The sequence below is a fragment of the Syngnathoides biaculeatus genome, chromosome 12, assembly GCF_019802595.1.
Source record: "Syngnathoides biaculeatus isolate LvHL_M chromosome 12, ASM1980259v1, whole genome shotgun sequence".
Taxonomy (NCBI): Eukaryota; Metazoa; Chordata; class Actinopteri; order Syngnathiformes; family Syngnathidae; genus Syngnathoides; species Syngnathoides biaculeatus.
Window position 1 is genome coordinate 19,102,207 of NC_084651.1, and position 12,832 is coordinate 19,115,038.

General features: G+C 39.9%; 1 protein-coding gene across 4 annotated transcripts in view; it reads right to left on the reverse strand.

The window, feature by feature from the left end:
- Positions 1-516: 516 nt before the first annotated feature.
- klhdc3 (kelch domain containing 3) overlaps positions 517-12,832 on the reverse strand; it is a 40,490-nt gene continuing 28,174 nt past the window's right edge. For all 4 annotated transcript variants that reach the window (XM_061836632.1, XM_061836631.1, XM_061836633.1 and 1 more), the window contains 3 exons: positions 10,768-10,841; positions 8,063-8,141; positions 517-3,117 (listed from right to left, as the gene is read on the reverse strand). In XM_061836632.1, coding sequence (XP_061692616.1) covers positions 3,051-3,117; positions 8,063-8,141; positions 10,768-10,841 — 220 coding nt within the window. In that variant the 3' untranslated portion in view covers positions 517-3,050. The remainder of the gene's footprint in view (positions 3,118-8,062; positions 8,142-10,767; positions 10,842-12,832) is intronic.

A 12,832-nucleotide genomic window follows, 5' to 3' on the forward strand; every position in this document is an offset into this window, starting at 1 on the left:
GTGAGAGAGAGCAGACTTCGATAGTTTGGACATGTTCAGAGGCGAGAGAGTGAGTATGTTGGTAGAAGGGTGCAGAGGATGGAGCTGCCAGGCAAAAGAGCGAGAGGAAGACCAAAGAAAAGGTTGATGGATGTTGTGAGGGAGGACATGAGGACAGTGGGCATTAGAGAGGAGGATGGACGAGATAGGCTTAGATGGACAAATATGACACGCTGTGGCGACCCTTAACGGGACAAGCTGAAAGAAAAAGAAGCTGCAATATAATGATAAAATTTCAAGGTCGGAATAATATGTACCCACTGTATATATATTTTTTCCATTTGACTTCTGGAGGATATTGGTCACAGTATCTTTTAAAAGCTTTGAAATAAGTTCATTAGACTGGCACCAACAGAATAGTTGGTAAGCCTTTTGTTGAAAACTACCGGAGCTTTTTTTGCGACAGTATTTCCGTCCTAGAACTATTTTGTAGTGAGTTCAGTATGATTTTATTTCCTCACAAAAAAGACAGTGCAGTCAAATTTTGTCAGATTTATTAATGACATTTATAAAGCATATTGCACAGGAAGTCCTGACCAACTTTGATAATCTCCCCCCAAAAAGAATAAAAAATTAAAAGGTGAGCATGTATGTGGCTATTTGAATGTTGAACACTGTATACAGTACTTTGTTCGGTTATCTCATGAATTTCATTTATAGAAAATGGGTAGAATACATTACTATGGCATGTCATGGGCCACAATGCAGTTGGTGACATTACTCATTTTTTGTAAAACAAGGCACACCCCTTCAACTTTTTAAATTAAAGGGTGGGTTGAATCACAGCCATTGAAAAGATAAATTCAAAATATTTAAAACGGATCATTTGCATCATTAGCATTAGTGGAGGTGAATGCATCATGATTGGACCAAATATGTTGCCCAACAGTCCTTAAGCTTTTGTCCCTGATAAGTTCCATAACCCATAGTCTTTACACGCACAAAAAGGAAAATCATCACCACCACACAACAGAATTTAACAGAATACATTAATGATAGCCATTTAGTGTCACACTGGTTTGACTTGTTTACCATGGCTGGTGTGCACTCACTGGGTGACTAAGGACCAATGTTTGTGAGGTGTGTGTGTGTGTGTGTGTGTGAGCGAGCATATTAGAAGTCAGATTTGCTTTGTGGTCTTCACTTGAGCATGGATCAGCGTAATAATGTCTCCTCTGACTGTTTTGATATGCTTCAGTGCCATGATTTGCCATCTTGAACCTGCAATGCAACAAACGTACACTCATTTGCAAACACTTTAAGATGCTGGCCAGTTAAGTCTGCCGTCCGGATCCAGGTTGTCGCTGGGTCGAACACCCATTTTTGGCCATTATTTCTTCTTTAAGAAATCAACAGTACAAAGATCTCCTTGCCTGTATCACAAAAGCCTCAGTGAATTTTCTTCTGCATATGAAGGTAACACAGTGAGCTGAGGCTGTAAATACAAACTTGAATACTGAAAATAGTTTTCAATATATTCTTTTCAGTGTAGCCTGAATTAGGTTAAACAAAAATGACAGTGAGACAACGATCCCTTCCTTATATGTACACTTCACTGTGCACAAGTCTTTTGGCAATGACATCCAATCACACATGAAAAGAGATTTGTATTTGGGTTTGTCCTTTTTTTGTTAGCTTGCACGCTACATCCTGGTTCATAGAGTACGTCAACTCGACAGGAGATGCCATTATAATTCTGACGATACCATTTAAAAAAAAAAAAGAAAAGAAAAAGGAAAAGAATCAACACCAAAAGCACTACTCCATAATTTTTGGGATTACTTCCTAATAACGTTAAATGTATCTCTCCTACTGCGTTACAATGTCAATGTTGTGAAAAAGGTTACGAAACAAAGCAAGTGGTGGCGAAAGATGTTTGACTGTATATCTTGAGAGCAAATATGCCGACACCGCCTGCAAAACATTTTTGAAAACTGCAAACAAAGGCATCTGTTCAGTGATTTCAAGAGACTTGTTAAAAACTATGATGGGAATGCAATACGATTGAATGTGGACGGAGAACGTTTGTTTTAGAGTCAAATTTTAAAGCAGCCCTTAAGCAGCAGTTTTTTGTCACCTGTAGTAGTACAGACTACAGGAGCATGTGCGTGCTCTCGTGCACTCAATAAGCAGGTTATGAGGAAAGCTTCTGACAGCAATTGGATTGTCTAAAAGAGCAAGAACTTGGTGATGCATGTTCAATAAAAGTGTGGAGTGTGTGAGGATGGCACACTACGAAATTATATCATGATTCAGTCCTACATTTGGCACAGAAAATCACAATGGTGGAGGTGGTCAGAGGGGGTGGTAATTCAGCAATTAAGTAACAGAAGAGCCACAGAATTATATGTACTGACATGGGAAGGTCTTATTCCAGACAATGAGTGAGACACGCTATTGCATAAGTGATCACAACTACCTACTTAAATGAGCGTTGAGTCACTATGGGACAGTGGGTGGCAGTGGAGTGCTCACCCGGTGGTAGTGAGCGGCGCAAAACTTAAACCTTTTTTTTTTTTCCCTTTTCAACCAGTACAATACACAATAATCAAAGTCCCTGAACAAAAACATACATACATAAGTAAGCCTACTTACCCATTACTTGCAAATGGTCATGGTATGTGTACACATAAATGTAATTATTTGGAGACTGTGTTCAAATTTGTCTCTCAGAGAATCTTGGTTGTGCTTGATGACATCAACAGCTTTTTTTTTTTTTTAAATTACCAAGTTCTTCCTGTGCTTCAAAGTCTATGATTATCATAGGCTGATTTAATTTTTAGAAACAAAAAAGAAGAGGGAAGGTGAGTCGGTGTCACATTTTCCTCCCCTTTTGCAAAACATCCTGAGCGAGACAATCCACTTAGTCCAGACGAGTCCTTTTCAGGACATTTTGGATAGGTAAGGACATTAAATCAAGCGCAGACCTGGATTTGACAAAACAGTCCCACCATGTGCAACTAGATCTGGCAGAAAAAAAGAAAATCTTTTGCTTCACATTCAGCTATATGTCAGCCATGGGGGGAGACGATGGGCCTGCTGATGTTGCTGTTGGTGGTCATGGCAGACAGTTCCCACCTGGAGAAAAGAGGAAGAGAGTTGAATGGTCCTAAAATCATGAAAGATGGAATAGTTGTTTTCAATAGCGTTGTTACTTCTATTAAACGGTTATTAATTTTTTCAACATGACAGTTAAAACTTTAAATATTGACATTGAGATGAATGATTTAACTGAAATAAATTTTAAAAAATGATAGGAGGTTGGGACGGGACATCTGCTTCTCAGTTCTGGGGTTCTGGGTTAAAAATCAGACCACCCCTGTGTGGAGTTTGCATGATCCCCCACGTGCTTGTGTGGGTTTTCTCCATACAGAGTGGTTTCCTCCCACATCCCAAAAATATGCAATGACTTGGTTGCTAACATGGTTAATTGAAGACGCTAGATTTGCCCATAAATGTGAATGTGAAAGGTTGTTTGTCTACATGTGCACTGCGATTGGGTTGTGACCTGTCCAGGGTGCACCCCACCTGTCGCCCAGTCAGCTGGGATAGGCTCAAGCATGGCCATAATCGTACTGAGGATAAGTGGTACAGAAAATGCATGGTTTCACCATATTCAACATACTGTATGCTCAGACACAATAGACAGTCACATTCCATTTTCATGAAACTAAATGGGGAATACAAAACTTTCCAAAAATATTAAACATGTAAGATTACTAACCCTCAGCTCAAGTAGTGGTGTGACATTAACTAGATGAGGGAAGACCGTGATGTAACATGAGAACCAGGAGCAGGGGGTGACAACAGGGTCTCGTACCGACCTGATGACAGGTCATAGGTTGAGCTCCAGATTGTTATCACTGGCTCTGGTTTCAACAATCAGTCCCCTCAGTTGCTTTGTTGTTTTTTTTGAGTGGTGCACGCTTATGTGTGCGCTGGAGACTGGAGCTTGGCAATGGGGCATGAGATGCCACTGAGGGGCAAGTGGAGTTAACCAAATTCTTCTCTTACCCTCTCCCATATGTACACCACGGGTTACAAACAACAACACTAAAGTGAAGCTTGTGCAAGGTGGAAGTGATGAGCCAAGAGAAATGAGAGTCAAGTTAAGCATTATGTCAAGTTATGCAATGATGTAAAAATGTTTTTACTCGTGAACCCAAAATCTAGTTTCATGAAAAATAAGCATTAGAAGGTGTGACATGATAATGGATGACTAATCCTCCATCGAGATTAATGCACAGACCAGCCATAACGTGATGACCACTTCCAAGAGGTGTTGGTCTATTAACACTGTTGCTACTGGATGCGACACTTTGATGGTGTTGAATGTAAACCTGCCACTTTCATTTATGTTTCACCTGATTTGCACATACAGTGAAACCTCGATAAAGTCTAGAATTGGTCTCTGTCGTTTACTGGGGCTGTGGCGCAATGTATATAGAAAATGGGACTGATGCATTTCTATGTCACAGCTATATAATGACTAGATCCAATTCCAAAAGACGCACCACGTGCGCCTACGTAGCAGCCATATTGAATAGGAAGCACTGATGTGGCAGGTATCTGATGTTGGTTATCGCTTCAGACAGTAGATTGGTCCACACACCCACACACCCCCACCCCCACACACACCCCCCCACACACACACACGGGGGGGGGGGGGGGGGTTACTGACTGGGGTGTTAACTGCAAGACAAAACAAATTTCCGGAGTATTTCTTTTAATCGTGTCAAGCCATTTTCCTTTGGCAACAGATTGAGAACTAGCAAGCACACTAATTCCTCGCTGCTCATGAAAGCAACTCGTCTTTGATGAGAACTGTACATCAACATGTTATCATGACAAAATGTGACACTTTCAAACATACTATGGGTGTCTAAGGCTTGAAAAAACAAATGAAAAATAAAAGTGCTTCAATCTATGTGTGACCTTGCATTACCCCCAAAGCTTAGCTCCCATTTAGATGCTTGGGGGAGCAATACATGGCTTTAATTAATTTTTGTATTTATTTGCATGTACTAGTATGAATTTATGAGTATTCAATTCATTTTTCATAATTTCCTTAGTGTAAATTCCAAGAAGACAAATACATTTAATATTACAACTATTGACCTCTACTACTGATATACAGTTGTATACATTTATAAATAATTCCTAAGGGTTAAATTATTCCTACAGATTAAAAAAAAATGTTTCAACCATAATTTGATACAGTGTCACCATCCTGTTAAGCATGCGCAAAGAATTCTGGAAATAACAGCGTGGAATGGCTGTTTTAAAATTGTTACGTTGCTGCTCTCCAAGCTAGCCACTTGTAAATAGCGTTTATCGTCAGATGTCAATACCATACTGTGTCGCTTTAGGGTGCAATTTCCAATGAGCATGGAATGTTAAAAAAGGAGGTAGGCGTTCATCGGTTTCCCAAAAAGATCAAGTTGAGGAAACTGTGGGAGGATGCAGCCGGAAGAGATGCCAAAACATGTGGTTGTTTGTTGCCTTTGAGCGCCCACAGCTCACCGGATTGTCTGGGTATGACGACGGATTAAATTTAATGCAGTGCCAACTTTCTGCCTTCACAGGGAGCGTAAACACACTCATGTTACAATTAAAAACTGAGCAAAATGATGCGAAAGAAAGAAGGCGGGAGCTGTTGTAAAATCATTGCTACTGGACACAGAGTTAGCAGTGAAAAATAGTAAACTAGGTATGCATATAACTTTACCCTCAGTTATTACTGAATAAATTGATAACATCAGACAAAACTACCATGGGCAGCGGCAGAAATGCAGCTGAGCTCTTTGCAACTCTCCATCCCCCCAAACTCAAGTTTCTTCCCACCTGTCATCTTCATCCTCATTTCTTGTTTCTTGCTTTCCTCATTTTTCTGATCACACCGGCTCAAACTGAAAAGGCTGAACAACATATGTCGCTGCTACTGTGGCTACTGTTAAAAACTACTACGGGCATCGGGCACATGCCAAATTGACGTTACTATGGAGAATGCACTACAATAAAAAAATAACGGGGACCTATTTTGAAATTACAATGGACCTTTCCAATGGCGATCTTAAGCTTCGCCCTCTTGGCCATGTCCCTCAAGCTTCGAAAATGACGATTGAACAGAACATGTTTGAAATCGATGCTCTGTCGCGTATTCAAGATAACATTGGGGTATGTTTTTTGCCAAATGCGTCAGACTTGTCCAAGAGTACAACAGAGAGGTCTCAACTATTCAGGGATGAGAATGACCACTTTGGAAAAACACTGAAAATGTCCGTCTATGTGGGGGGTGTCCTCATGAATATTTTTTGCTCCTGTCGGAACAGAGAGTGGACAGCACTTTGCCGGGAATGTCCACTTTTTGTATGTGTTCGGTTAGACATGTTGATACCGTTTTCGGTCCCATCTGCACTTTTTTCAAGCCATGGCCGTCTGAAACAGTTTTTGATTCCAGCATCCTCAATAGCCCTCACTCGATCTTCATCCTTTTTTTCTAAAACTTTCGCCATCGTAAAACTTTGAAGACACTGTCGCTCAGTTCGCGCTAAGTCCCACACGCCATTACTTGGTTAACTAACAAGTTAGACTGCGATTTCTGAGAACCGAGAACACATGTACATGGGAATGGTGAAACTCGATCAACCACTACACGATTCGATCGTTATGCTGTATAACTCTGTTGTCCAATCAAGTAATCTGCTGCAAACAGGTTTTAATGTTTATGTCGCAAAATGCAAATATTTACACTCCCGAGCAAGTTAGAACGGCATAAGATAGTCGTGCTTGTGCTAGGACTAAGATGAACTTGCAGCTCGGAGCCCACCACCAAGAGGAAGGCACACGATACCCCCCCCCCAACCTAAAATTTTCTCAAGGGATTTGCGCTTATCTCGAGAATGCTCATTTTAGTCCGAAAAAGTCGGAAATCCGCCGATCGGCGGCAAATTCTCAGCCCTGACTATTTCATGTAAGGATATGCACAGGGAATTAAGAGTTTGGACAGGTGTATCACGCAATAGAGTTACAGCGAAACGTTGCCGATCGATGCAAAAAAGTTTGACGCCTGCATATGTAAATCAGGGTGAGTACTTTTTACTTGGAAAGATCACGAGTAATATCATTGTAGTCTTTATAAGTGAGTGGGTGTATTCATTTGACTTGGCTCGTACTTGAACCCAGTCCTCTGTCTTAAAAGTCTGATGTGATACAAATAGGCGAATAGACATTTCTCTTGCATGACATCGTGCATTTACGTATCCCTAACCTGATTCTTCAGCATAAAACATTACACACTTCATTCAGCAGGTCAGTGCTGCACTAACAATATGAAAGTTGTTCTCCTGCAATCTTTTAAGCACTGATAATAATTCAATCAAAGTCAGAGAAGATAATCCTCTCTTGCTTAGCTTCGAACATAAAGCCTTGTTTTTGTTGATATTGTTCACATTTAGTTATCTTCTAGACACTTCCGTCAATTGTGTTTTAGGCTTTGGAAAATGAATCAACCAGGCCCCTTGTAACCTAGCAGGATATCTTTCATCAGAATTGCACGTTCCCCAAGCGCTTCTGAGGACCATTTTCTTCGCAACATTAACTTTTCCAAGCGCACGCTACTGACAACCAGCATTGCTTGTGGGACAATAGGGTGAGAGGGGCATGTCAGGCCAGGGGTTAAGACAATGCGGCTATCTGACTGGCTATTATTGTATGAGTGATTTACAGGTCAGAAAGGTCAATTTTTAAAGAGCCACAGACCTGTGAATGATTATTGAAAGTTGTATCTTATTGTCATACTGAATGACATCATGTAGAGCAGATGTCATTGAAAACAAGTTCAGCACCAAGAAAAGTGATTTTAAAGCCAAAAGTGACAGAACAACTTTTCCCAAAACAAAGTTGTCATTACTTCTGAAAATAAGTTATAAAAAGATATTGTGGCAAAGCACAGAACAACATCAGTCAACAACATCTCAATTTAATAAATAGCAAACGTCATAGAACAGGATATTTGTCTGACCTGATATCATGTGGGAGTCCTGATTGCTCCAGACTGTACTGTATTACAGCTATTTTGCATAATGTCTTCAAATTAGGACCTGAAAAAGAAAGGAGGATGAGTCAGAGAATAGTGATAAAAGTTATTCACCATTTAGTACAGAGCCATGTCAGAGAAATAGAAGCTGTTAAAACATGCTCTACGTTCCAAAAAAATCACCAAGTTCAAATAGTAAGATGGGAAAAGCATTCACAAACATAATGACATGACACTTGTGTGGAAAAAAAAACAACCTATAATTATAAAATATGTCAATCTAAAAAGAAAATATCTACATTATTCATTCTGATATAATTCTCACAGGAACTTAATGTGGTATATTAGGAGTGTCCTGATATCATCTTTGAGCTCAGAATTCGTTCCGATATCAAAAAACAAGGATCGGACGTGACCTAAAATTCGGATTTTTACACTCCTATACAAGCACTCCATTCCATGCTCCGTTCAAGCACTTCTATCTAGCAGTGCCTGAATGGCATGTAGAGCACACGTGATCAGACCAACACGTTGCTAAAGTCTTAACATAGTAGCAAGGCATGCAAGCGAATGTTCCTTGCTTAAAGTCGTTTACTGACACACAAGTTGCACTTCACAGCAAAACTAAAGAATTACACCGACTGAATGTTCATATACATAGTGTCTTCATGTTTCTTCAAAGCTAGTACACACAATGGAAAACAATGTGCTATCGAAAATTAGCATCCAATTCGTAGCATTTAACATCCCTCAAAATAATGGATATCGGCCAAATGCAAATATGTGGTATCGGATTGGATTTCTTTAATCATAAAACCAAATCAATGAAGATCAAAGAGAGAGGTTAACTAAATTTGTCCGTGCACTACCATCACAATAGGATTTAAACAAGACCTCTAAATTGCAAATTTACAAATTTATTTGGTGTATGTTAGAGAAACCTTCAAATATGGAGGGATCCCAGGTAATCTGATCATACAAAAAAATAATAATCTGGTAAGGAGCAGCAAATGCAACCGAAGTGGATCCTTGTGGCTGCCTCTCCTTGGTCAAACAAGATAATTGAAGTATCTAGACATCTAACCACTTCAACAGCAATCTCAACGAGGTTGGTATTCCATAGGAGATAGTCACAATCAAACCAAAAGGTGCAAACCACTTCACTTCACACAAAGCCAGATGAGATTTGCGAGGACACATCGGAAATAATTAAATTACTTTGTATTGTACCAAATGGTGGAAGGACAGCAAGGAAAGCAAAAGACACACGTCTTGATCCAAAGCATTACCTTTCAACAACAGTGAAGGCATTTATATTGGATGTACACACATGGCTGACAGTGAAACGTGTGATGTGACTGTTCCCATGAGTGCCGAGATGAATGCTATATTAGCAACGTTGTTCAACCAATTGCTCTCAAACTGATAAATGTACATCACAGCACAGGATGACTATGACCTACGCTATAAACCCAAAGTGAGTTTGAAGTTACATTATATTTCAGTGGCCATGTCAGTCTTCAGGGTTTACAGCCAACAGAAATGTGCACAACATTTTCTAATTCAACAGATGGATCTTGACCCCTAGGTGGGGGGTTAGTATAAAGTTACAAATGGTGTTATTTTAAAAAAACAACAATAACAATTTAAAAAAAAAAAAAAAAAAACACCTGACTCAAGAGCTCATTTTAAGAACTGCCCGCAAGTTTCGGGTCAGGTGAGCAAGGAGGCCATGTCGTAATATTTTTAGATTTTCAAGCCTTCACTGGCCAGCAATGCAGAGAAGTAAATGGATGCATGTGATGGCTTGTCCCGCCCCTACGCCCCTTGCACCTACAATGAAAATTTCAGACCCCTCCATGATTTCTAAGTGGGAGAACTTGCAATATATAAAGGTGTTGAAATACTATTCTTCACTGTACCTCCACCAGTATGTCATCAGGACCAACTGCCTTTCCATTCTTCATCCTTTGTAGTGCCTTTCGAACTTCCCCCTTGCTAATCATTGCCACTTCCTGGTCCTTCACACTTGTCTCTTCAACTCTTCCTTGTCTCTCATTTTCTTCATTCATCAACTTCTCAAAGTATTCTTTTTATCTATTCAGCGCACTATTGGCACCAATGAACACATTTCCATCTCTATCCTTAATCACTCTTACCTGCTGCACCTCCTTCCTATCTCTATCCCTGTGTCTGGCTAACCTGTAGAGATCCTTTTCTCCTTCTTTCGTGTCTAACCTGGTGTATATGTCGTCATATGCCTCTTGTTTATCCTTCGCCACCTCTACCTTTGCCCTACGTCGCATTTCAATGTACAATAAAGCGTTTCTCGTTCGATCCAATCCCATCGGAACTTATTGTTGACATTTCTATCAATTTCTGTCACTCGAGAGGTGTCTTTCCCCTCAAGCACTGCCATTGTGTTCACTTGCAAATGGCCCCATAAACAGCCTCGAATACAACAAGAATTTTCATTGGTCGAATTAACAGACGCGTATTAAATTTTCCGCCTCGGTTGTAAAAGTTGGATCGGAAAATAAACAAGTTTGGATTCTGGCTTGGGTTACGGTCGGAAAAACATATATATATTTTTATCTATGCAATTTAAAAAGACAGAATTCCGCCTACAAACGGAAAATTCATGTCTGTGTATTTGGGGGGGGGGGGTGATGCATGAAAGCGATACTCACTGAAATCTAAGATGTAGAGGTCTGAATGATCCATGAGGTCAAATTCATCACCCATTCCTTGCTCAGGACAGGGACTGCAAAAACAAAATTTTTTTTGTATCATGAAAAATAAGAACACAGGTTAGCCTCCTCTTCAACTTCATGTATCCACAAGCTCTAACCATAGCTGCAATGAGTAATTAGAATATTTACATTTTCATCCAATTTCTTACCATGTTTTATCAACATTATGCAAAAAGGAACACAATTTAAAGAAAAAAATATGCTGTCACAGTCGCACGCACACACAAAACACACAATTCAGCTCTCCTTATCACAGCCAGTTTGATTTAAGCCCACAGGAAGTCGAGCAGTGCAGTAAGACAGGCTGGCCCTTGCAGATAGCCTCCCAGACATGCTGCCATTTATATCACTACGCATCTGTTTCCTGCCATGGCATGACACACGCGCGCAAGCACATGCGCACACACGCACACCTGTAAAACACTACATGCGTCACAGCCAGGATATCTTAGCAAGGTAAAAGATTTTGGATTTATTCAACTGTGACAAATTACAAAAAAAATGTAGTACAATGATTTTAACATGATAAAAAGTACCATAAGTAATTAAAAGCAGTAACGATCAAGTATTCAGAGCTCCAATATGACAACAGAGCCCATTATGATATGAATATTGGCTTAATAAGGGCAGAAACAGCCAAATAGGGTGTTTGTAATGTAACCATGGGAACAGACACATTCAGCAAATGACACTATTTAATATAAACTTTACTCAAACAAAAAGTGATTCCCACTCAACATATGCAGGAAGACAAGCAGCCCATATTGGAATTCCTTGTGCACAAACTGATATTTAAACTTAAGTGTCAGTGTTGTGACAGAAAAAGTGAGATAGGTGCATCCCTACTTGGAAGTTGATTAAATTGTTTCAGGACCCCCCACTTCTCTTACTCAATCTATTTTTCTTTCCCGTTGTCGCCACCATTGAGTCTCCCTTTTGCTGCGTGTTCAGGATGTTGTAAGGGGTTTACGTTGCTAATCTTCCCCAAACAAACATGGTTGAGGTTTAAAGCAGCTAGAAGAGGTTCAGAGCACGAGCACAGTCGTCCCAGAGGGCCAGCTGTAGAAGTAATTACGCCCCCTGCCCCAGGAGGTGAACCATCAACCGAATAGCCTCATCCACCCATTCCCATCGTCACAAGACTAGTGACTTATTTCTAGTTGTAGTTTATATGTCGTACTGGCATGCATAAAATGTTTAGGGTTAATGGGAATGTTGGTGTATAAGACAAAACCAAGTAGTGGGCACTGCAAGGAACAAGGAGAAAACTTGAAGAAAAGCAGACCTATTGTAAGGACGATACTCCCAGATAATGGAACATTGCTTTCACCTAGCTAAGTTGCAAGTGCAATACTGTATGAAAGGCAAAGAAAGTTCAGTTCTGATTTTTACACAACTGCATTGTTTTTACATTAACACAGCCTAAGCTCAAACTGCTCATAAGACTGCTATGATGGTTTGTGAGTATGTACACATGTGGAAAAAAGTACAAAAGAATGACCAACAACGGTCACTGAAATGTTAAAAAGATGAGTACTTTATTTTTGGTGCTATGGTGCCACATTGAACATAGAACACAAAAAACAAAAGAGAGGGTTGTCCCACGAGATAAAACTGAAAATATCAAGACGTAAAAACATCCCTAAGCAGCTTGTGGTGTTGCACATAAGAAGGTTACGGTCCATAGAACTGTAGAAAAACTTCTTGGATCGCACATCCAAGAGGAAAATGGATGACAAATTGAAGAGATGTATAAAACAAATGGTAACCAAAGAGTCCAGAATAACTTCCTAGAAATTGAAGGTGAAGGACAAGGTCCATCAGTGTCAGATTGCACAGTCATTGTCATGGAAAAGGACCAAAAGGGAGAAAACTTGGTAAAAGTAAATCATAAAAAAAACACAGACTGGAATTTTACATAATACATACTTACAAGTCACGTTTATGGGAGATTGTTCTTTGGACAGTTCAGACAAAAATTATGACTCTTTGCCAAAGACAT